This window comes from Pleurodeles waltl, chromosome 5, assembly GCF_031143425.1.
Source record: "Pleurodeles waltl isolate 20211129_DDA chromosome 5, aPleWal1.hap1.20221129, whole genome shotgun sequence".
NCBI lineage: Eukaryota > Metazoa > Chordata > Amphibia > Caudata > Salamandridae > Pleurodeles > Pleurodeles waltl.
The window spans coordinates 1858229036-1858256023 of NC_090444.1; the positions used below are offsets into that span (position 1 = coordinate 1858229036).

At 41.9% G+C, this 26988-nt stretch overlaps 1 protein-coding gene across 1 annotated transcript in view; it reads right to left on the reverse strand.

The window, feature by feature from the left end:
- Positions 1 to 11281: 11281 nt before the first annotated feature.
- The window catches only part of LOC138297168 (solute carrier family 22 member 7-like), a 229137-nt gene continuing 213430 nt past the window's right edge, over positions 11282 to 26988 (reverse strand). Inside the window, exons 9-10 of the mRNA XM_069236661.1 lie at positions 13534 to 13740; positions 11282 to 11480 (exon numbers count right to left, since the gene is read on the reverse strand). Coding sequence (XP_069092762.1) covers positions 11420 to 11480; positions 13534 to 13740 — 268 coding nt within the window. The 3' untranslated portion in view covers positions 11282 to 11419. The remainder of the gene's footprint in view (positions 11481 to 13533; positions 13741 to 26988) is intronic.

Consider the following 26988-nt stretch of genomic DNA (forward strand, 5'->3'; position numbering starts at 1 on the left):
ACAGAGTATAACGTAGAGAAAAATTGATTTTTTTTTCACCTCAATTTCAATATTTTTCTTTTTCAGTTGTTATTTTCTGTAGGAAACCCTTGTAGGATCTACACAAATGACCCCTTACTGAATTTAAAATGTTGTCTACTTTTCAGAAATGTTTAGGTGTCTGGGATCCAGCATTGGTTTCATGCCCATTTCTGTCACTGACTGGAAGGAGGCTGAAAGCACAAAAAAATTTAAAAATGTGGTATGTCCCAGTAAAATGCCAAAATTGTGTTGAAAAATTGGGTTTTCTGACTCAAGTCTGCCTGTTCCTGAAAGCTGGGAAGCTGGTGAGTTTAGCACCACAAACCCTTTGTTGATGCCATTTTCAGGGTAAAAACCACAAGCCTTCTTCTGCAGCCACTTTTTCAATTTTTTTTTAAAAAAACGAAATTTTCACTGTATTTTGGCTAATTTCTTGGCCTCCTTCAGGGGAACCCACAAAGTCTGGGGACCTCTAGAATCCCTAGGATGTTGGAAAAAAGGACGCAAATTTGGCGTGGGTAGCTTATGTGGACAAAAAGTTATGAGGGCCTAAGCGCGAACTGCCGCAAATAGGCAAAAAAAGGTCTGGCACAGGAGGGGGAAAAGGACTGGCAGCGAAGGGGTTAATGTTTTTGGTTATTGTTGTTTGTTGATATTGTGTACTGATTATTGATTATTAATCTGCACCTACTGGAATTATGGTGGGATCATCTTAATTGCGAGTCAAAAGGTTCCTCGACCTATTCGCGTCCCCTTGTAAGTTTACTTATTAAGGTCAGACAAGCTAACGTGTATCTCCCCATTGCAATCAAAGTACCGCAATATCAATGATATGTGTAGGGCATTATTCAGGATCAGAAAGAGGCATACCTTAGATCCCAGCTATCTCAGAAAGCTACACCACCAGTGAACAATTTTAAATAACAAACTTGATAAAGAATATAGGGCCAGATGTACGAAACGTTTTGCGACTCGCAAACGGCAAAATTTGCCGTTTGCGAGTCGCAAAACGCTTATCCCAATGCAGAAATGCATTTTGCGAGTCGTTACCGACTCGCAAAATGCATTTCAGACTCGCAAATAGGAAGGGGTGTTCCCTTCCTATTTGCGAGTCGCATTGGGATGCAATACCATTTGCGACCGCATATGCAGTCGCAAATGGCATCGCAGTTACCATCCACTTCAAGTGGATGGTAACCCAATCGCAAATTGGAAGGGGTCCCCATGGGACCCCTTCCAGTTTGTGATTGCACCCCAAAATATTTTTTCAGGGCAGGGAGTGGTCCAAGGGACCACTCCCTGCCCTGGAAAAAACCGAAACTAAAGGTTTCGGTTTTTTTGAAGTGCAGCTCGTTTTCCTGTGAGGAAAACGGGCTACACTTAAAAAAAAAAAAAATGCTTTATTGAAAAGGCAGGTCGCTAACATGGAGGCCTGCTGACATCAGCAGGCCTCCATGTTAGCGAGTGCCTATACTCGCTATGGGGCCGCAATTTGAGACCCACCTCATGAATATTCATGAGGTGGGTCATTGCGACCCCATTGCGAGTTGCAGACGGTGTCTGAGACACCGTACTGCATAGCAATTTGCGACTTGCAAATTGCGAGTCGCAGGGACTCGCAATTTGCAAGTCGCAAATTGCTCTCTTCCTACATCTGGCCCATAATGCTTACTTTCTCCATATATGAGTGCAATTTTCGTCTAATAACATGAAATCTAAAATTGTTGAATTTGGCTGAATTACGAAATGCACTGCTGGCGTTGTTATCACAAAGGACTGTATAGCTTTCTGTTAATGTGAAATTTTCACCTAGAACAAGGTCTGGACAAATATATTTTCTGAATATTTTGACACGTAACTTCTTATACATAAAGCATACAGTTTTCTTCTTTTGTGACAAAGTATGAAATAAACAGAAATTTAAGTTCATATGGTATCATTATACATTTTTATGTAATAGAAGCTCAAATAAATTAATAACAAACGTATAAGCTGAACTTTCGTCTACATTTGTGGATATTGAAGCAAATGAAAATAATATTAGGGACTAGAGGTTTTCTTTGGACTATTTTTTTAAGCGTATTGCCTTTTTATACAAAACATATTTTTTCCCTTGTGCCTGCTATATTCGGCCCTCATTTCAACCCCGGCGGTCCCAAGACCACCAGGGCCAATGTGTCAGTCTCATCGCCGACGGGCCAGATGTGAAGACCGCTATATTTGTGAGTGTGGAGGTTTGGCCTCATCCAACCCGCCACATCCTCGCTGGTACTGCCAGGGCGGTAGGACAGCCAGGCCCGGAGGACAGCACCTCTGGGCCGGCTGTCCACTGAAAACCACCAGCAGTATTAGGAGTTGCCTGTCCACCAGGGTTTCTGCAGCAGTAGCACCTCCACAAAAACCCTGGAGGAAAGGCTTCCGGTGACAAGAAACTCCTTTCCTGTCATTGGCAGATGCCTCCCTTTCCCCTCCTACCAAGACAGCACCCCCTCCCCAACCCCATCCTCCCTGCATACACGCACACACCAACATGCATACATACATGCATTTTACCAACATGCATACATACACGCATTCACCAATGCGCATGCATACACGCATTCACCAACACACATACATACACACATTCACCAACACACATACATACACACATTTATCAACACACAAACACACACACATTCAAGAACATGCATACATACACGCATTCACTCGCACCAACAGACACACATTCACACACACATACCAACACTCACTCACTTCAACAGTCATACATGCATACACACACACATACACATTTACATTCACATACACAACACCCCCTACCCTTCCACACCCCTCCCCTGTCAGATGATCTACTTACCTTTTCCGGCGAGGAGGTTGTCTGCCAGGGAACGGGAACAGGCGCTTCCACCGCCGGCACCACCCCACCATCAGTACACCACCACGCCTTATTACTGCTCATAATATTGCGGGCGGAGTCCTTGCGGCGTGGCAGTGACAGCTGGGGAACTGCCTCTGCGCCACTGACTGCCAGCATGACTGCTGAAGGATTTCCACCAAAATTGTGGCAGAAACCCTTTAGTACTCGGAATATGGCAGTCTTGTGGCACCCACGGCTTCGGCGGTCTGTGCAAAGGACAGCCAAAGTCAAAATGACAACCTTAATCATTGTTCTCATTCTGAGAATCAACCACTAGGACTCAGCTTTCTTATGGTAGTTGAGAAGACCATTACATCGATACACTGAGTGAATGCTTTTAATTGTGCAGCATAGAGTGGTATGCCATAATGAAACCAGTCAAATTCACATAGTTGCCCCACACAAGTACATCTTGAAGTCAGGCAGATGTGAAGTATGCTATCAAAGTAATACACGTGGGTTTACAAACATTAATCCTCAATTTAGCATACTTCTCAAGTCTCACAGGTTTGTAACTATATGGAAAGCAGTGTGGTTTGTTTTTCTTATTAAAACTAGCATATTTATGCTTTTTTGACAAAACTGCACGCCTTGTAGAATTAAATACCACAGGCTATGCAAGTGCATTTAATTTTATTTCTGTAGAAAAAGCCTACAAATTCCAAAAGCCTGACTAAATGATTTGATCTATGATTAGAATATTTTTGGATCAGATCTTTAAATATAGTGATCTCTAACTTATACAACTTTGTATTTATTTGAGAATATTATCTTTAAGAGATCAGGGAAACTGTCACAGTAATATACATAACAAATAAAATCACTTGCAACTTATCTAAACTCAAACAAACCTCTGAACTGTTAGCTAATGAGAACATAAGTAACAATTAGCAATCTATTAACATGGGAAAGGACCCTTAATACCTAACGAAGGAGCCATTAACCATCAGATCTGTGCTGTTGTTAGTTGTTGACAAATCACACAAAGCGGCAAATGAAATTAACTTAGTAAACTCAGGTATAACCCTCCTTTAAGACAATTCGCATAAACTGAACAGCTTGCTGAAGCTAGAAAAAAGCAGGTAGAAAGTACTTCAGACAGGGTACAAAAGATAGGGAACCTTCAGCACATAGAGTTGTAAGACTACAGTAGGTGGGATAACATCCAATATTTTTTGACAGTTCTGAAAAATACAGGTGATGTATTGTTATTGACGTTTTGTAAAATGGCAACACAATTTAAACCTTATATTTACACAAGTGAATCATTTGTATACCTGCTTAGAGTACGACCAAAGCCTTGGAATTATTGCACATTAACACACATTTTAAATGTCATACATCTCTTTCAGTGTTGTACATTGCACATTTAGCCTGGTTTTGAAGTTGGCATAGTAAGGTGAGAACTGCAGATTTAGTGAAGTCCGCTTTGTATCATCCACCACTGGTTCTCCTTCCCAAAGCCTTCTAGCATTCTTCTCACAAGAAGAGGTAAAGTCTGTTCATTAGTGTCTGTTTTGCTGAATTACAAATTCTTTCCTCCAATACAACATGTATAAAATAAAAGTACTTAATTTAGCATTGTGTGCTCCAGTGGTACAGAAGTAGAATATGTTGGCTGCTTGATAAAGTTTTGCATTAGACATGTGTTAGACTTCTATGAGTTTTTGCGAGTGTCTTTTCTTCACAAAAAAGTGTATTCACCAGCTAAGTAATATCAGTTTTACATCTGCTTTTGAAATTCAAAGAGCACATAGAACACGATACATTTTAGTGCTGTAACTAATGCTTCAAAACTAGGATATTCATTTGGTTTGGTGGAACCCACAACTACGATTGTCACCACTGACAAGACCACTGAATTGCGAGAACCTGAAGAAATAGGCAAATTTCCTTACCCATGTTAATATTCTATTGTAAAACATGCAGGAGGAAGTGGGGAGTTTCCTGTTCATACAGAGACAAAAATGGATGGAAGTCATTCAAGGCGTGAATTGAAAATATATTTAATGGTAAAGTCAGATTTTAAGTTGCAATTTTGAAGATGCCACTTTTAGAAAGTTGTCATGTTCCTGCCCTAGCTGTTTCTGAGTCACATGGCTGGGTATAGTTGGCAGTTGAACTTTGTATATCCTTCCCAGACAGCCATACAATAGAGGGACTATGTGTGCCTGAAAGGCGCATCACTGGCAGGATGGGGGGAACAGTACTCAACACAGCCCCACTTGCAAAACAAAAGGCTGTGCCAACCTTCACAAAAGGACTTCACACTAGTGACTGTGCCCGCAGTCAGGTTGTAGCCATAGCAGTGGGGGCAGGAAATTCCAGGCCCTTCAAAGATTGTACCAGATTTAAAAATAGGACACTTTCCAGACTTGTTGAACAACTCCCAGAGGACTGCCTGCTGCTGGGGGCTGCTATGTACTTCAGACGATGACTTTGCTATACCTGGAACGACTGCTTTTCTGCCTGAAGCATGCTTTAAACCCTCAGAGGCCCCCCCTGCCGCTTGAGCCCTATTCCACTGCTTGAGCCCAGGACCACCAGAATATTTCCAAGGCCTAGTTGTCTGGCTTCCTGCTTTGAACCTGAGGGACAGTAAAGGCTCCAACCATCTTAAGCGCACACCTGGACCCAGCCTGTGTGAGTTTTCACTCTCCAAATGGTACCTCTCTAGCCTTAAACTCCTGGAACTGGTGCTACAGGTGCTCAGATAGCCAAAATCCTAAACTTGTAACTTGTAAAACTTGTGACTCAAAACTGTTCTGAGAACCAAGAGGAGACTGAGACCTACCTGTTCATCGATCCATCCTTGATGCATCTCCGGTCAGCCTGACTTTCCAGAAGCCCCCACTATGTTCTTCTCTGCCGCATCAAATTCTGTTCAGTTGTCCTTCATAGTAGGGTATTCTTCCTTGTGGCGGCCTCATCGGCTACAGCTTGCAGCTGCGTCCCACTGGAGGTTTTTGACTTCTAAAAAAGAGACTAAGGGCCTGAATTGGAGTTTGGTAGTTGGGGCTAATCCATCACAAAAGTGACGGATATCCGTCTGCCTTATTATGACCCCATTATATCCTAAGGCATCGTAATACAGCGGATGGGATATCCGCCACGTTTGTGATGGAGTAGCCTGTCTGCCGAACTGTAAATCAGGCCCAAACTCCAAATGTGGAAATCTTCACTGCGACTTCATCAAGCAGCTCCCCAAAAATGACACCTTCTCCTCATGAACCGTCTGCAGCCTGCCCCGTTGAACTTTACCTTCTTGGACAATTTTTGCTGCAATTTCTTCCAAGTCCAAAGGTAGACACCAACCAAGCCAAATCCACTTCTTGTATATGATCTGCACTAAATGGCGGTCAGCCATATTTTTGGTTGTTGTTTTTTTCATTCCATATCATAACTTGATTTTGATCAGACAGATCATAAAAGTACAACTACAGGCTTTTCTTAAAACAAATACTACACATTTTAATCCCATACATCCATACCTATTAAAATAACCACCACCCTCAAGTCGAAAACCCATTTTGCACAAGGAAAAAAACAGCTTTTATTACTTCGGAGAGCTTAGGAATACATTTATATAAATAGGAAAAACAACATAAAATCCATGTAAAGGGAGAGTGCATCTGAGTTAAAAATAGGGAAAGCAAAATTCCTAATATTGCTAGCAGACACCAATACATTAAAATTAGATAAAAGCCCAGGTTTATATACAGAATGGACTTGTTCTCTGGGTCCTTATCAAGGAGAGTATGAATGCACTTATATCGCCAAATCCAGGCTGCCTGGAGGTATCTCGCAACAGCAAAAAACACCAGCCTTGTAGAATCAGTCCTTAAGATCCCAAGGGCATCCAAGTGCCTCCTCATACCCAGAATCCTACATAGTGGCATTAACCAATTGCTCTGCTAAAGTCACACGCAGGTCAGAAAAAGACGAAGTGTACTATAGTCTCAGAGGAACCCCTGCATGCCGGGCACTCTGTCCTCTTACATTTTTCTTTGCCCTACTTGGCACAGAATGCACTAATAGGAAGAGTCTCATACCTAAATTGTAAAGACAGTTTCTAGGCTGGAGAGTGCGTAATCTTATCGATGGTTCCCTCATAAAAGGGTGTCATTTTTAAATTTATAAAATCAAGGTTCTAAGGGCCAGATGTATCAAGCGATTTTGCATTCGCAAACGGTGCGAATCGCAAAATTCGGCCGTTTGCGAACCCAAAAATGCCTTTCAGAATGTATGAAGGGCAGTCCCAGTGCAATTTTAAGGAATCGCTAAAATAGCGATTCCTTAAAATTGTGACCCCGTTGAGAGAATCGCAAATTGAGATTCTCTAAATAGGAAATCGCAGATCAGGAATCCTTATTAGCGATTTCCAAAGCACATGTATCAAGCATTTCCTAAATGTGAATTGGGCATTTAGGAAATGCAATTACCACCAACAGAAGTTTGGTGGTAACCATGTGCAAATTTTAAAAATGCATCTTAAATGCATTTTTAAAATTGACATGTAGCGCCCACATGCCCCTAAGGCATGTGTGTGCTCCACATGTCCGTAAAAATATTTTTGGGGTGCAGCAGAGGGGGCCTTAGGCCCCCAGCACCCTGGGATTTGCATTTCCTAAATTGCGAATTCCTAACTGGAATTCACAATTTAGGAAATGCAAAACCATTTGCAGCAGGCCCATAGGTGCAAATGGAGTTGGATTCTCTATTTGCGATTCGGTAATAGCATTTGCGAATTTTAAGAAATTGCTATTACCGAATCGCAAAAATGATGCATACCATTTTGCATTTCTTAAATAGCGATTTCTTAAAATTCGCTATTTAAGAAATGCAATTTGTTTTTTTTGATACATCTGGCCCTAAGTGCCTCTGCTATTACACTCAAACACAAACAATCTGCCAAAATGCTGATTTAATAGTCATTTTAGAAATGGAAGAAATATCCTTCAGATCAGCCCAAACATTTTCTGTCCCCAGGTTACATAGCATAGTTCTTACATGCATTAAAAACCCTAAATTATGGGCGCTAGAGAGAGCCAATAGATCTTTAGGAGGTTCTTTATATGTTTCTAAGTCAGGCAATGACCATACCTATGCCAATAGAGCAAGGGCCTAAGTGTGACTTTCCAGGATATTTTCTTAAATTCCAGGTCAAGATATAATGGAGTTAAGGGCGTACTTTTTTGGGAGGGAGAAAAGGAACCTAATGAATTGATTTTCTTTGGACGATAAAGTATTGCACTTAATGTAGCCCCAAATCTCAGCTCCATATAGGGCAGCTCCCAATGCCTTTAAATTGTAAATTTCTATCACTGGTGTGGCTTTCTTGGAGAGAGTTTGATCAGTGAATAATCTGATTTATAGACCTGCATGGACCAATCCAAGGTAGGTGCTAGTCTAATTCTTGGATAAACGAAATTAGGCACCTGCTCTATTAGATCTGTGTCAACGTAAAGCTTACATTTATATGTTTTTCTTCTTTCGCGTGGAATATCATAAATTTTGTTTTTGAACTATTAAGTTCTCGCCCCTGCTCATTACAAAACATATGAAAATTAGCCAACAGCTGCTGGAGGCCCTCAATTGACTTAGATATCAGAAGAATGTCACCCAAAAAGAGCAGAGTGGGCACTCTTCTGACCCCCACCCCAGGGGCATTGCAGCCATCCCTGTCCAGCCGGTCCACAGCACCCGGCATAACCCCCTGCCGGATGTTTATGGGGAGATATAAACTGCCCCCGTTCCCCCCATCGGACCCTGGCATTATGTGCTTCATGCAGATGAACAAGGATTACCAAAATGTTAGGCGGGATGCCTGCCTTGTCAAATGTTGACCACAGCATAGGCCTGGGGAGAAGATCAAAGGCTACACGCAAGTCAACAAAGGCGGCAAAAAGCCGACCCTTGTTGACTACTACTGTCTTCCAATAAAGGCAATTAAAACTGAAGACCTGGTTGACCGTGCCATTTCCACCTCTAAACCCTGCCTGGAATTCTGATAGTATGTTACTCTCACAAATCCAATTACAAACGATCCTCTGCGAAGCATCAATTAAGCTGATCAGTTAATAATTGCTTGGGACTCTATGCTGGCCTTTCTTATAGATTGGAATGATTTTAGCTGAGAGCCAGGACATAGGGATGAGCATTACCTTCAAGATGTCATTTGAAAGATGATTCATGTAATGGCCCAGACCTTTAGATTTGATTTAAAAAACTCATTTGGAATCTGGTTGAGGCCGGGTGCTTTCCCTGTCGAGTGGAGCTGATTGCTTCCTTGGTCTCCCTAAGGTTGAACCCCAGAGTATTTTGGTCCTTAAGTTTAGCAGTCAGCAGAGGGTCAATATTCACCCATTCTGAAGAATCATAACATTATTAAAAGGTAGTGAAATAGTATACCCAATGCTGCTGCTTTAATCCAGTCTTGAGTAACTAAGGGGCATATTTATGATCCCCTAGAGTCACCTTGTGCCACAGTAACATCATTTGTTTTGACGCTAATGTGGCCCAACGAGGCCAAAATGTGCGCGCCTCATCTACAAAGTGGTGCAATGCATGCATTGCGCCACTTTGTAAATCTTTGCGCTACATTATGCCTGCGCCAGGCATAATGTATGCAAAGGGGGCATTTCCCCGTTAGGTGGGGCCGAACAAAAATGGCTCAAGGAAATCTAACAGATTTCCTTGCATCATTTTTTATGCCACTTTTAACGCCTGCTCAGAGCTTCCATTATTTAGAATGGGCCCCTATGTACTCTGCTGGAATAGCGCCAATAGTGTCATGAAAACATGAGAAATTACGCTGTTGCCCCCTACCCTGCACGATGGTGCGCCATATTTTAAATATAAAGTGCACACATGGTGGCAGTAGAGGGGTGGTAAAGGGTGCAAGAAAAGTGGTGCTGTGCACAGTGCAGCGCCAATTTAATTAAGTATGTCCCTAAATGTTAATGGTTGGCGCGTTGATCTTTTCGGTGCTAGTTTTTACTTTAAACTGTAAAATTCATACCTCAACTGATTAGATTTTTTTCATTTTGGTGTTAAATTATTTATTCAAATTTACTATAATTTTCTAAATTGGTGTGGGATTTTGTTATGATTTTGATAGCTTGTCACAAATGTGGCAGATGCCCCGTCTGCTCGATGTGAGGCGATTGTTGATCTACAGATTTTGCATTTTTCCACTGTAAGCTTCTTACACAAAAACCAATGCCTACAGCCAGAACTTTTATATTGGCTATGTGGCTTTGAGTGGACTTCAGAGGCTACGGACGGCAGCGTTACCCCTTTGAAGGATTTTGACTTCTATTTCAGAGATAAAGTCCTTAGGTAGTCTTCAACTGGGGCGAACCTGCTTCATATACCTAACCAACACTCCATTACAGCTGGCTTGAATTAATTCCTAGGCCCTGGATATCCTCAAACATTGGCTACTGATTGGCACTCTACTTTCTTAAGGTTTTTTCTTAAAATGTTAAAAATTAATCTCTCTGGTTCTCCTTTATTGTATTGTTGTCTTTTTTGTGTTATTTTTCATACAAAAACATTTATTCTATTTTTATGAAATAAATTGAAATGGAATTTTCACTGTGTTGGTAATTCTAAATCATTTACATATTTTTGCTAATTTAAGCCTGCTCTGTGTCATAGCTGCCAGGGCCTGAACTCACGTTTAAATTACTGAAACCTTTGCTTTGACTTAACAGGTTAGGTTAGTGACTTTATTACCTGTGGTGTATCACCAGTCTCCCCAATTAATAATTCACTGTCTTAGAACTACCCATGCCCAAAACCACAATAAGACTCATTGCCCCTTTCTAATACCCAACACTGAATGCTAAAACACCTCTTACTACCCCATACACAACATCCCTGATCCCTAAACCTCTTTTAATACCTTTGTAACACCCAGCCCAGAACCCCAAAGGAGCCCTACTGCTCCAGTCACTAACCATCCTTGAACCATAAAATCCTGTTACCACCTATGTAACCTAACTATCCCTGAACCTTACAAACCTATTACTACTCATATACTATTTCGATAGCTTGTCACAAATGGGGCAGATGCTCCATCAGCCATATTACAAGTCCATTATAGCCTCTGACACTTGTAAAATGGCAGACTGGATACCCAGCGCATGTTGGCCTGGATTCCCACCCACCAAACTGTAAATAATGATGTGATGGACACTCTGCTTAAAAATGTTGCCCAGTTAATTCACCTCACTTATTAGCCTCATAACATGTAGTATGCAGTGGATTACAAAACCTAAATAACATGAAAGGAAAAAAAAAGAATATGAGCAGTTGGTATAATTTTGGATTTACTGAAACAAGTGAACGTTACATCCCAGAAATGGTTGAATAGTTTAAAATCAGTGATCCTTGAATATTTAGCTTTATAAAATGTTAACTAGTCTTTCATCTCTTTTTAAGCGAGACGTCTTCAGAGCAACAATAATGTCACTAGAATTTCTGCATGCGAATGACCTCTTCTGGCTCCATCGTGGGGCTGGTTGATTTGGAGCTGTTGAAAAAAAAGATGTTGATTTGTGAGAATCAAAAAAAACAAAGAGGTATGATTGATAAGCAGTTATTCTATTGACATTCCAGGGATATTATCCATTTTATAACTAATTGTCTGATAACACACTCAAATCCACTTCTAACACACCACATCATTCTGTCTTTGGTCAGAAGTCTAATCATGAGTGAAATGGAACAGGCAAAGGGAGGCCATACTCCTATCTGTATAAACACACTTCCCTTTAATACAAAGTTTAGAAATCTCCTTCTTTCTTACCTGGAGCAGCACTGCATATAAGCAAAGTCAACACAGGCAGTTAGTTCTGCTCCTGAGCCTTTTGTTTTTAGGCAGAGCCAAAGGACCTGGCTGTTAATGACAGTCAGGAGAGAATTCTCTAAAGCAGTATATTCCTTTATAAGACCAATGGTGAATTCTATTATTGACCCCTACACCTGATATTCATGTGACATAGAAGAAGGTTTTCAGCAAAGATAACACATGTCTTTGGCATTGCAAGGTAATCTTGTAGTTGTTTTGGAACAATTTTCAAATGGTTTTTCCTTGGCCTACATCAAATTCTCTTAGATCATAATATCCTCTGAGGCTTTCAAAATGTAGTTTTTAGGGGGGTTTGCAAAGCAGTAATCTAGGCTTCTGTGCACACCTGAACAAAACACTGCCATTGACCCTAACACTTGAAAATTCCGCTAACATGGTGTTTTTTAGATTTGCAACAGAACTTCTGGTACCTTTTAATTTTATTTTCACCCCATGTCCTCTACTTATAGATGTTCTGTTTTGACTGAAGGGTCCTTGAAAGCAAGACCCTACCTTGCTTGCATGTACTAATATATGCAAAAACAGTGATTCACAAATATTATGTGTGTGCTTTAGCATGTCAGCACACTACACCCCCGTAGATGAAAATAGAAAGCTAACTCAAACTTTTTGCACTGTGAAGGTAGATGTGTTGAAAGCTCTTTACCGTTCAATGTCAGATCTTTCCATTGTAGCAGGTTTTTCACATTATTGTGCTGGTTATGAGTTACGCAGTACTAGTTGTGTGGAAACATCTCACACAGAAAACAGTCCATGTGATAGGTTCCCACCAGTATCAAGCAAATGTGAGTTAAACTCCATGGAATAGGGAATAACTATGAGGACATCGAATTATGGCACAGTATTCCCCTTTCTGAGCAGCTTAATCTGCAGTTTACTTCAAAATGGGAGGGCTGGAGTAGAGGGTTGTAAGGGTAGGGGAAAGTAGTTAAAAGATGCATTACATGCACTCCCCTTGTCGAAACAAATCATGGGTTGGGATACGGTCAGAGGCTTGGATGCTTCACAGTGGCCCAAGGAACACAAACACTCTCCAGATATTTGAAACGGAAACTAGTCCAGTCCTGTTTTTGGTTTCTATGACATAGATAGAAAAGTGAGGTTATTTTGAAGGCTTTCTGATAGTCTGATCTCTGTCCCACATAGAAAGAAAAGCAGCAGAACTATAAATAAGGTGTTTTTGCTTCCCTACCAGAGGAAGAGGAAGGGATCCTTGATTAAATCTTGCTTTTTATGTGAAAAGAAGGTCAGCTAACAAGAGTTCCTTCATTATAATCTTCCCCTTCTTCCTTTGAAAGCAAGGTAAATCAGCTTGAAGCCTTTAGTCTGTTCAATGAATCTAACAGGACTTCCTCGTCCAGTCAGGACTGAAGAGAAAGCAACAATTGCGAGAAAAAGATAACAAGGCAATGTACACTTTACTAGGAGAAAAGCAAAAAAAAAAAAAAACGATAAGGCATCTAATGCACATACTCATCAACCACACATGATACAACAGGGTGATTAGAGAAGGAGCAAGAGAGTGAGGAAGGAGGAAGAGATGGAGGAGATAGAGTGGGCGAGATCTTCCAAGGCCAACAGAGCACACCAAGAGAGGCTACGCATACTTTCATTTATATTTGTACATGTTTCTCATAGATCCCCATAGATGTCCAACCTATAGATATTCCTCCTATAGATGGTAATCCACACAAATTATATAGGAAAGTCTTACCGTGTGTTTTCAATATCCTTTACTGTCTCGGGTAGTCGCATGTTGAGGGTCTCATGAAGGCAATAAGTTATCAAGCCGCTGGCAACGGCCACGGAGCAGTAGATCACCTGTGGCAGAGGCTTCCATACCTCATCCAGGAGCAGGATCAGTGGAGCCACAGATGAGCCTATGCGACCCACGAATGCGCTAAACCCACAGCCATTTTGCCTGGAAGAACAGAGAGAAAGGCATGAAACTGAGGATATCCATCCACACTGGGGCACATTTATTTCACAATTCCCTGCCTATACATCTATATGTGTATTGCCCCCCTGCTCTCAACCAAGTGTTTGGTGAACAAGCTGAACGGCTTATCATCCCTCTAGTTTTATGTATTTCTTTCACTGGTGCCGTTGCCACATCATTCCTCTTTCTCCTTAGAGTGTTACTTAATAAGTGAGAGCCCTGTGTGGTAAAGAGGAAAACATCAAACCTGCTCTTTTAATAAAAGTGTGCCCAGATGTTATGAATGATATGCAAAAAACAGAGAAACAAAACCTTGTATTATTAATAGTTGGTTATAAACAGTAAAAGTCCATCTATTTAAAATCTGCACACATACTTTTGAAATCACTTGGAAATATCTTCCTACACCAATCACAATCCTTTATATACATTTTAATCATCCTCATCCAAAAAGCTTTTTTTAACCACTGTGGATGTTTGTTTATTGAAAAAAAAAATGCAGTTTGCTCTGCCATGAATTCAGCAGTTGCACCAAACCTTCTCTTGCTGCATCAAAAGCCCTTTGAACAAGATGTTTCATTATTCTCTTAAAGACGTCTGCTATCAACGATGCTACTGCACACCCCATAGCTATGTGTAATATGGTTACAGGGGCAGATGGAGGGGATGTCATCCCATGTATGTCTACTAATAACTACTCTGCTCTAATGACAGCAGTGGACAAAATGGAGGAGCCATACATAAATACACATTAAATATGGATAACTATCAATAAAGGGGATATTTCTCACCTTGGAGTTCCCAGTGACATCATTGACAACTTGGGTCTATTTGATATCGCTTTATCATGATGAAGAAAAAGGGCCACTCCAAGAACATTTCTTGTGGGTGCTACAACATCCCATGGAATATTTAGATATACGCACGCACTATTAAGCATAGGAGCATGGCCTTCAACTACTAATTCAGTCATCCCCCAACCCACTCACAACAAAGTAATGATATTGATCTAATAATCCTTCCACCAACCTTTTTCATCCAAAATGAATCACCTGGTCTGGATTGGCCATATTGTCAGTCCCTTCCATTTAAAGCTAATAGCAAAGAGACTAAAAACGTAAACCCTTTGAGCCTGGAGAAACAAATTAAAACCCATATCCCCCTAACAACTTTCAAAATCATTTGCTCCACTCATAATCTCCTGAGTAATGTAGACTGACTTCTCAACTATCACATTATATCAAAAATAGCAATTTTAAACTATTTTGCAGCACCTGAATATCACCAAAGGGCCTGCCAGGAAATTTATGAAGATATGAAAAGGAGGTAAATCAGAAGTCACTCACGCAGCCTTCAAAAAACAAACAGAACAGCACAAGAACGCTACATACAATGAAAGCCAAACCCCGTCTCACAAACCAATGCAAATAACATTGCCAATTTCTTTATCCAAAAAATAGACTTAATACATGAACTCAGCGGAAGCCTAATACATCATATGCCTCTATCACTCATGATTGCATCATGGTCCTCTTTTGCCACACTTACAAGAATACAAACACATTATCTCCTCCATTAATCTTTTATCTTAAGCAAATGACACAATCTTTCTACTCTGCCAAAACACGAACTACAAGACAGCTCTCCTCCCATACTTATTAGAGTGGTTTGGAACAAATAGGTTTATACCTAGGTGCAGTAGTACATAGGTATGTGGGTTGACCTACACATGTGAATTTACCTTAGTTAATTGCCTTATATGTGTACTTGGATAGTCTCTCTGATTTGCATCACAAGTGGCCATCAAACATTATTGTAAGATTGTCACTTATTTTATGGATCACATGAGATTTCAAGGGTTGCCATCTTGAGGTCAAGCATCCCCTTTAGAAGAAACACCACTAAAAGCAGCCACCCTCAAGTGAGACTTTTACCTACACCCTGATTAAAACATTTAAAAATGCTTGTAACATTTAAAAGAAAAATAGTAAAAATAAAAAGGGATTGTTTCCTGTATATAATACACATACAAGAGATAGCATATAATGTGTAATGATTTAGTGCATCTTTTAGTAATTAATTTTCTCAGCTGCATTGCATAGGAAACACATCTTAGTAGGAGAAATACTGTACTAAATGCCCAAAAGCATGACGTGAGAGGGAAATAATCCTTTGAAATAATCCTTTGCGGAGGAGCCAAAGCCTACTCTACATATGTGTTTATGTATTGTTCCAGAAAGTGACTTTAGAACTTCTATTCAAGCCCTCAAACTCTTGCATCAGAATAGTCAAAAGACCCTGCTCTTCAGCCTTCCAGACTCCATACTAGCAAGCTTTATGATAATCTACACTCCACAGCACATCTCATCTAGTGCCAAAAAAATATGATAACATCACCCAAACCCTGAAAGAGCTCTATTGGGTCCATCATCTGCAACACCAGCTGTATCATTTCCAAAGTCTTGCTGACAAGTTCACTACCTCTGGTGGTTCTCGGCACACCCACAGCAGAACATCATCAAACTGCTGACTAGCAAGTTTAAGGAAGGATAACATCAAGACAGCAGGTGTTTTCATATAAGATATCACTAGAAAATGTCAATCTCTTCCTACAAAAGCTTCACTGGCCTTGTAAAACACTTTGAATTTTTCTGCTTATGTGCTACTCACCACATATCATTTATAGATGCATTCATATGCACATTTCACATTAATAAACATGTTTAATTTAGTATTCATTGCACAAGTTTATTGTATTATGTATTGTTTTTTCAAAAAGGTTTTACTTACACAATGTTTCATGTAATATGAACGAACAGTGTGATTTAAACATTTAGACAAATGTGCAACAAAGTTAGAATGACACATAAAAGTGGAGGAATTCATGCTAAAAGGAACCTGTGTGGCTGAATCACCTATGGAGACAGTGGTACAATATTCCAAAGTTGATGCTGTAACTTAATCTCAAAAAAACATTGATTATGTGGGCAACATTACAAGGGGGAAAATTCCCTTATGATTCAACTTCCAACTATTCCTATAGTCTCACCAAAGACAATGTTCTTCTGTTTTTTATGAAGGGGTTTAAGGATCGGAATATACCGACTGAAAGAGGTAAACTAGATCTGGTGTGGGTAGCTCACGAAGGGTTAGCTTTTGCTCATGCCGCTATCAGTGCTACAGTGTCAATGCTACAGTCACAGTACGGGTGTCAATGGTTGCCAAAGATGCTAAGAAATCCATAGAACAATGTACCGACTGTCAACAAACAAAACATTTACTGCTCTATGGCCATCCCATACACCTCATAAAGTATCTGATAAACCCTTTGGTGTTGTGAACCTCAACCATGTTGACTTGCTGGCTACAGTTTATCAATATAAATATACATTGGTTGCTGCTGATTCTTGCACTAGATTCCTCTGGCCAAAAAGACTGTCACTGCTCAAGTGGTCATTAAAGACTTGCAGTGTCTAATAGTAATAGGTGCAGTAAATACCTTTCATTCAGACAATGGTATTTGTTTTGCCGCTAAGGCGTTTATGGATACTATGTTTAACCTGGGAGTATTTCTTTGACACTCCATCCCTTCCATTCAGTATTGAATGGTTTGGAGGAATAGGAAAACAGCAAACTATCACAAGCTTTGACTGAAACTGACTTAAATTTAGATTTATCTGATCCAGTCTCACAATGAAATCTGTTGCAGAATTAACGTGAAAGCAGAACTTTCAAGGGTGAAAGAATTCAGCTGTGACACTGAAGAGAAAGATGCTATTGATTAGGCAGAACTGAAATTGTAATTACACCAATTTATTTCACATATCTGTGTTACTCTTGTGACACAAAATCCCTCTGTTATGCCACGTTGTGTAATTGTGAGTCAGTTGCAGTAAACATTTCCCTTAAGAGATTTCTTCACCTTTTGCCTCATGAAACGTGCAAAATTGTGCCTCAAGCTTTTTTAACAGCAAGGCTGGACCATGCCAATATTATTCATGTCTGCCTACTGGACTCTCTGGCTAAGCACCTTCAAAAAATCAGAAATGACTCACTCCATTTGATAGTGAAGATCCCTTATTGTGCATTGGCATCACATCATTCCAAACAATACCACTGGTTATCATTTCAAAAGAGGATTAATTTCAAAGCTCTGTTGAGTAATAGAGCTTTCAACCATGCTTGAGATCATCTGATGGTCATTTATTTCATGTTCAAAGAGTCAGACACTCCATAAGGGGAGGGTTCACTTTCTTCATCTTCTCGACAGCCAAAGCCTTGAGTTATCGTCCTTCGACTGTCCGCCTCACATGCAACAAGTTGCATTTCAGAAAACTTTTAAAAAAAGTCTGTTTTCAAATTGCTAATTTGTCTCTCAGAGTTAGTTACATTGTTTTATCAGTGATAACACGCTTTTTAGAGCAGCTATTGCACTTTATAAAACATTTCATTCACTTATCCATTCATATGTATCTTGACCACAGAAATTGGAATAATTACTGGATCAAGGTTATATGTAATAGTACAAGAAAAGTGTGTGGGGAACTAAATCTTGGCCTATTTAGGGATCTGTCACTTTTTGCTGCATGTTTAAATCTTTAAAAAATATGGCCCACATGACAACCCTGGTGGTCGAAGACCGCCAGGGCTGTTTTATAGAAAGCACCGCCAACACGCTGGGCATTATGACCGCGGCGGAAGCGTCGCGGTCGCACCGCATGGGCCGGCGGTTTTCTGCCACAATGGCCCCGGTGGTTGTAATCCGGCTCCTGTGTTGCGGCCGAGATCCAGCGGGGATCTCCAAATGGCCGCGGCGGGAGTGCGGCCGCATTGGCGTAATGAGGGCCTATGTATTTTTAAATAAAAGTGAAGAAAACAACCAGCATAAATTTTGTTTCTCTTTCAAATTTGAAGACAGCATCAATTGTGAAAATAATTTAAAACATTTTGTAGACTCGAAATGGAAACAAAATGTTAGTAATGACTAAGCACATGGCATAATACAGAATGATATTTATAATATGACATTTTTTGGTTGTGGTGGATAAGTCTTATGGCCAGTGGATAATAATGTATGTAAGAGATTTCTACCTAAGGCTATGGGTACATTAGCAAGCAGACCAGACCCTAAGTATAATACATATTCTTCTATGAGAAATGCTGATAATGTTGCCAAACTTTGCCAGTGGTAGTTGTCACAATTTTGACTGGACAAACATATATCAAAAATAGGTGATGACATGAGTTTAAGGGATTTTCTTTTAGGTCTACATCCTGTGAAGAATAAGAGATTGCTATTTCAATATTTATATCAATCAATCAATCAATCAGTTATTTGTTAAGCGCGCTACTCACCCAGTAGGGTCTCAATGTGCTTAAGGGGGGGGGAGGCTACTGCTCGAAAAGCCAGGTCTTCAGACGCTTCATGAAGATCAGAAGGTCCTTGGTCAGACATAGGATGACGGAGAGGGAGTTCCAGGTCTTGGCAGCGAGGTGGGAGAAGGATCTGCCGCCAGCTGTGGTACGGTGGATGCGGGGAACGGTGCCAAGGGCAAGGTTGGCGGAGCGGAACTGGCGTGTCAGGATGTGGAAGTTGAGATGCTCGTTGAGGTAGGCAGGTCCGGCGTCGTGGAAAGCATTGTAAACGTGGATCAGGAGCTTGAAGATTATCCTTTTGCTGACGGGGACCCAGTGGAGGTCTCTGAGGTGGGCTGAGATGTGTTTGTGGTGAAGGAGGTTAACGATGAGTCGTGCTGAGGCGTTCTGAATGTGCTGCGGTTTTCTCTGGAGCTTGGCTGTTGTTCCTGCGTAGAGTGCGTTGCCGTAGTCCAGTCTACTGCTAACGAGGGCGTGGGTGACCATTCTTCTGGTTTCAATGGGGATCCATCTGAAGGTCTTGCGAAGCATGCAGAAGGTGTTTTAAAGCATGATGATGAGATGGCGTTGACTTGCTGGGTCATAGAGAGCCATGAGTTCAGTATGAAGCTGAGATTGCGTGCGTGGGTGGTGGGTGCTGGGGTGGCTCCTAGAGTGGCAGGCTATGCTGATTTGTTGGATCTGAAGATGATGATCTCGGTCTTATCTGAGTTCAGCTTGAGGCAGCTTGCCTCCATACAGTTGGCGATGGCGGGGTCCTTTGTAAGTGAGAGGATCAGTTGTGTGTTGTCCACGTAGGAGACAATGTTCAGCCCGTGGGATTGGACGATGTTGGCAAACGGCGCAATGTAGACATTGAGAGAGGATCCCTGGGGAACTCCGCAGATGGTCTTATACAGCCACAGAAGCGAGACAGACATATTCATCAAGGGAAGATGAAGAGAGAATTAGGGAGACTGACATTGATATGGTGAGCTACTTTTAAAGTTCTTAACAATAGCATTAAAACTCTCTTCTATCACTTCTCTTCTATTGCTTCTTTTTCAGAAAAGCTGTTGGTTTATGACAAGGCTATCTAAAAGGTAGTGTTTTATTTCGCAAGGACAAGAGAATTGAAAAGGGGGGCGTTTACTATACATAAAAGAGCTGGGAAGGAGACAGAAGCTGAAGACACTGAAGAAACTGGACATGAACAAGGTAAAGCTTGCAAAGACAAAACTAGGAAGACCATAAAAATAAAACACAACAAACAGCAGAAAAGTACAAACCAAAAGAATGACTGATAAACTATCGTAAATTATAGTTTCTATTCTCGGTGGATAAAGATCTCTTTGTGAGGGAAAGTATCCTACAATATGGCAAGGACCAGTTAACCTCACAGAGTCTAGGAAGACACCCACAAGCTCTTTGAAGAAGACCGCTGGGTGAGACTCTTTGCAAGAAGCACCAAGCCTCAGAAGCTACTCACACAAGAGAGAACAAAAATGAGCAGATCAAGATAAACCAACATAAGGAACAAGGCACAGAAAGAAGCAGGACTGGATTCTAAGAACAGGAACAGGATTGCACTAGAAATATGCAGATCAAGGAACACTAAACTACAGGGCAATGATTCAAGGGAGGGACTAACATCAACTCGTTATACAAAACATGGCAGCACAGAAGTATGTCGACATAATGGCCAGACAATGGGGATGGAGAGGCTGTTGTAACAAGGGACAGAAACAGGTGAGCCAAAGTATGGGAATGAGGAACAAGAAATAAGGAAAATAAACCACAAATAAACAAGTATTAACCTTGGAAGCAGAGCAGCAGGCCAGCATCAGAAGACTTTAAGCCTCAGTGGACAAGAGTATTGTGAGCCACCACACTCTGAGCTCACAGGGCAGAAATAGCTCGAAACTCAGGGTAGAAGCATGGGTGCAGGCAGAGAGCCAGGTGTGAAGAATTAACCAGGTACAGGAAATTAGGGAATTATTAATGGAGAGAAGCCAAAGAAAGGAAATGCAGAAGGCGCAAAAAGGGAAAGAGCAAAACTGGGGTCAAGGTGCAGGTTGAAGCTGAGCGATAGAAAAGTCTAGAAAATATAAAACATAAGTCATTTGATGTACATGAACCAACAATTGTGATACTGAACCAATCGCTACCTCCAGGACATGATCTAGATAAGGTTTAGCGACAGAAGAAACTCCAAGGATCGTAAGATGGCAATCTGGAGTGTGGTGAGATGCAGAGCAAGGAATTCAAGGAGTTGGATAGTGTTCTATCATACACTGGTGTAAAGAGTGGACCACACCAGGCCCATATGTGAGTGTCACTGGATGACATGACAGAACCTCCCTGTAGGAAAGTCCTCCTTTTTGCCCTGGTCACCCCCACACTTTTTGGACAGCTACTGGTGGTTACTGACTCTTAACTGTGCCCTGGCTATTGCTTACCAGTCCCAGGGCCAGTGCTCTGTGTAAAGTGGATATGCAAATTAGGCTAGTATATGGTAGGGCATGTAGGTTTAGGGACCACAGCATACGTAGTGCACCCATAGGTGCACTGCTGAGGTGCCCAGTATCATTTTAAAGGCAGGCCTGCCTTGCTGGCTGCTTTTAAATTAAAGTTATATGCAAATTCGACTTTGAAATTAAAAGTAGTTCCAAAGTCCTAAACTACCTTATTTTTACATATAAGTCACCCCTAAGGTGTGCCCTATGTGCCCCTAGGGCTGGGTGCCATGTAACTATAAGCAGAGACCTTATAAAAATAGTTTTATAAGCCCTGGTGAGGTAAAAACAGCCACATTTGTTTTTCCCTCATTGTAGTGAATGCCCTTCATAGGCTAGAATGGGGAGACTTTATTTTAATTTTAAATGTCCCCTTAAGTGACAGATACAAAGAGTTTGGTATCAAATTAATTGCTATAATAAATCCCACAACTTCCAGTTGTTGGATTTAATATAACTTGTCCAGGTAAAGAGTTTTAAACTTTACCTGAAAAGTTGCCAATTACAGCCCTGCATTGTATTGGCTGCTGTGCTCTGATTGGCCAGCCTCTGGCAGCCTGGCCAGGCTTCCTTGATGAGGTGTAAAGTGGCCTGGCTTCACACAAAGAGATGTGCCTGTGGGAGGAGATCTCCCCTCAGCAGATGGTGAGGCAGGAAGGGGGAGGGCTGCCAAACTGGTCTTCAAAGGCAGAGAAGGACATTTGGAGCAACCCAGCAACACCCCCACATCCTGCAACCCCAGACAACTAGGTGCCCCCTTGATTAGATTAGGAGAGGGGTGTGTTTAGGATTTTTAACCACACCAGTGGGTGGGCTCAGCCAGATGTAACCTCCAAAAATCACTGGATTTTGATGATGGATTTTTGAGGAATGTTGCCTCCTGGGATTGATTTTTGCCACACTTCCCAGGAAGTGGTCATCACAGGGGGAAGGACCCTGCACATGATTGGAGAACCAGGACCCCCCTGTTCTTCACCCAGGAGCAAGGATAAAACTGGCAGACCTGCACCCACACCGCAAATCCCCATCAGATCCCAACAAGAAAGAACCACAGAAGAAGAAGGACTGCCCTGCTGGACCCCTGGCCTGAACCTGGACCCTGCACTCTGAAGGACTGCACCAGCTGCACACTTGGGCTTCACCTCAAGAAGGACTTTTCCTGGCTTCAACTGGTTCAAGGAGGGACTCCCTGTTTGCCACAAGTGAAAAATTGCTAAACAAGACCCCTGCACCAAGTCCTGAAGAGATCAACCAGCTGACCACTGTCCAGTGGCCAAAAAGGAGTTTGCACCAGGTGCATTCTGGGAGTTGTAGTCCACACCGCCAAGGATCATCTCAGAGATTCTGGAACCTTGGGGTGAGCAGTGGACCCCAAAAGAACCTTAAAGGAACATCTGGGAGAAGATCCAGAAGTTTGGAGAAGTTTGGGGAACTTTTGAAAAAAAGCTCCATAGAGGGACCGACCTGCCGCGGCAACTCTAGCTGGCTTGCCTCAGCCGCGACCCGGCCTGACGTGCAGGTTCGTCCCGGTGAAGAAAATCTCCAAAAAAGAGACTAAGGCCCTCATTACAAACCTGGTTTCCACCTGCCGGCCCAGCGGGGATCACGGCCGCAACACAGGAGCCGGCTCCAAATGGAGCCGGCTGTGTTGCGGCTGTGCGACGGGTGCAGTTGCACCCGTCGCGCTTTTCACTGGCTGCATAGCAGACAGTGATAAGCTGCACAGGGCTGTGTCAGGGGGCCCCTGCACTGCCCATGCCAGTGGCATGGGCAGTGCAGGGGCCCCCAGGGGCCCGTGACTCCCCGTACTGTCAGCCTTTTCCTGGCGGTTCATACCGCCAGGAAAAGGCTGGCGGTAGGGGGACTCGTAATCCCCTGGGCAGTGCTGCAAGCAGCGCTTCCCTGGCGGATTAAAACCACCGGGACCACTGTGGCGGTAAACCGCCGGTCCTGGCAGTGCAAGCGCGGCACTTCCGCCGTGGTCGTAATACATGGGAAGCACCGCCAGCCTGTTGGCGGTGCTTCCGTCGAAACAACCCTGGGGGTCTTTGACTGCCAGGGTTGTAATAACCCCCAAAGTCTGAATGTAGGAAGTTGACCGGCACCTCCCAGCCAGCGTATCCGAGGAGGGCTCCAAGGACGTCAGATCAAGATCCAGGTTTGCCCCGGTCGAAGGATTTTCACCTCGAAAAAATGACTAAGTCCGAAGGTAAAAATCCCCACGGAGGGCTCCCGCGTCGGGTATCCGGTATCCAGAGGTCGAATTGGACTGGCAGGTTCGTCACGCTCAAGAAAATCTTCAGAAAAGAGACTAAGTCCGAAGGTAAACTTTTGACCGAGGCCTCCCGCGGGCTGTAGCCGAGCCAGGCTCCATCGCGGTCGGCCTTAAACTTTGACTTTGCCCCGGTCGAGGTGCAACCAGATGACCCGATTGGCGCTTTTGGTTTCTAGGCGCTAGAAAACAATAATTCTTTAATAATTCATATCTCCGGTTCCCCTTATCCGATTGTATTCGTTTTTGTGTCATTTTAAAGATAAAAAGATAATCTATTTTTATAAATTGGTTTTGGATTTTTAAACTGTTTCCTGTGTTTTATTTAATTACTGTTTTGTGATATTTGAATGCTTTACACTCTGTCTCCTAAATTAAGCCTTGTCCCTCGTTGACAAGCTACCAAGGGTTGAGCTGGGATTAATTTACTGAGACCTAACTGGATCTAAGTGGAGGTTAGTGGCCTATTGCTAAGTGTAGGTACTTACCTGCCCTTACCAATAACCCATTTTCCAACACTCCCCAAAGGGTCAGGCCCAGTCAGGCCTGGGTGCCAAAAGGCAAAAAAGCTTCCAAACATGAAATACAGTTTAAAACCTTTGACAAGTATGAATGGTTCATGAATCTGCTTCAAGGGTACTTGTGAACATGAACATGGAGGATAATGATGGTTAACCAGGACACTTTCCTTTTCAGAACACCAGCATGTTCAAAATAAAAATTAAATGAGGGTCATTTCCCTTAAAACCTCTGTTGTCATTAGAACTATAAACTGACAAATAGGTTGTTTTGTTTTCTGGATGAGTAAGAGTTTGTGCTAGAACTGTACTATGGAGAGGTTACAGCTCTTGGGGTAAGTAAATCTCTGGTGCCTAGGCTGTCCTAGTTCACAGGAGTCAGAGGTAGTCTTCAGATAGTTCTTTGGAAAGAGTTGCAGTGAGTATTTTCTTAGTGACCTGGCTTTCCTCAGGAATGGTGAAGGGTATTAGAGTGAGGACCTCCTTGGGGCCCAGATTCACATTAGGTGGATTCCCTTGTGAAATAGTGAAGAAACACTTCTCTTCAAGAGTAGAAGGCACCAGTAATTCAGAGTATTGATTTACTCCATTTACTCATGTTTCTGAGTCTTTTGTACATCTTCCACTTACTCCTAGTTGTGAAGCCTGTATTGTTGTGAGGACCTCTTGACCCAATGTGGTTCACCCATTCTTAGTTTCATTTTCATTTTGTATTTTTTACATTTAGCTGCATTGTTTTAGCTGTGATGTTTTCTACACTTGGCTTGCCTGATGGTATTCTGGGAATGCATGGTACAGGTTGTTTTACTTAGCCTGTCTGGACACATGCTCAGTGTGCAGTATTCTGGTGCTTGTGTTGCCCGCTTGGGAGTCTGCTTCTAACATCTAGACATAGCATCACATCAGAGCTGTGTATCTAATACAGTGTGGGTTTCATTATAAAAATGGTGAATTGACCCGGAAAGGGCAGAAGGGCATTCCAGCCAGGATCATCCTGGGAAAACCTCTGTGTTTGACATGCAGCTCTGCTGGCACTAATGTACCAGCTCCCAAAGAGGATTACCATGCTCACTACAGACAGACTCTTGACATCAATTACAGCTATGGGGCAAAGGCTAATCGATTAGATGGGGCAAGGCAGAAGGGTACACCCACTATGCTCTCAGTATTGTCTTAGAGGTAGGCAAGACTCTGAAAGAATCTCTAGCAAATACACACCATGGATGGATTCTGTATTTTTCTTTACCATGTTTATTATGGTGGTAACTTTATTCTGTTTTAACTGCCTAATTATCACACCTCATTTTCTAGAGGCAAGATCATGATTATTTCAGTAAATTTATGGAAAACGTATCTCATATCGCTTTTGTGCTTTCGCTAACCAGGAAGCAGGCCAACAGTTTCTGATGGTGTAGAAATGTCCCCACATTCTGAAGTTCTGCCGTCCCAGTACGCAGTCCTATTATCTTAGAAGTAACCATATAACAGTAAGGTTAGTACTGTAACATACCGGTACTTGAAATACTTCCATGTCAGACGATATTTCTGAAGTATTACTTGTAGCTTCGAGTGAACTTCTCGGTGCACTGTCCTTGTCATCGTTAGTTGAGCGCTTTGAAATATCTTGTTACATCATGACAATCTTTCATTGACTTACAGTTTTAGCCAACATGACACTGAATACAGTAGTTATCAAAAGGTTGTGTATCACAATGCTAGAATGTAGGTCTTACTGCTACATAGTCATTTCAGGTTCTGAAAACTTGGGTCAGGTGGGACCATAGTAGATTCTCAACCACAAATAGGTTCAATAGTGAAATCAATGTCCCACTCAGTGTCAGAACGCAAGGAACAAGTACAAAGACAGTGGAATTTTACATTGTGGTTTCCTCAGCACTGGATAATGTAGAAATGTCTCTGTACTCACATACTGAACGGTCCAGAAAATCATTACATTCTTGTTATCCAAGTGCTGATCTGGCACTGAAGAAATAGATAAGTCCATATCAACATGAAAAGCTTGTAGAGGTTCACAAATGGACATGAGCACAGTTTCTTTTCATTTAAATCAAGTTTCAGTATAATCTTAGAGACTGTAATGCTGTTGTCTCTACGTTCAAGAGCTTATGGTATCGGTACAGGATATCAACTTGATACCTGCATAGTAAGGGCTTGTTTCAGGGAGACCCTGCTTAATCCTCTGAGCAGAGAAGGAGGAGTGTTTCAATTTAATCTATAGCTGAAGGCATATTCTTTCTATAGCTGTGCTCTCATTTTCAAAGATTCAAGCCTGCATTTAAACCGTTCAGTGAAGTCTGAATATCACTGATGTTCAATGAAACAATGTCAAGTTGACTGAAATATGACTCTTCCTTGAGGACATAGGTCACTTGGTAATGTTATCTAAGTGTAGTCAGACATAATCATCATGTAAATACATGATCTCTTTCTTAAAAACATAGAGTTGTCTAATGGAGTACTTCAGTTCAACTTCACTCACTTGTGACTTAGCCAAAGATTGCAAAGCAATTTTTCCTTTGGTTTAAAGTCAGATAGGACTGAAGAGCTA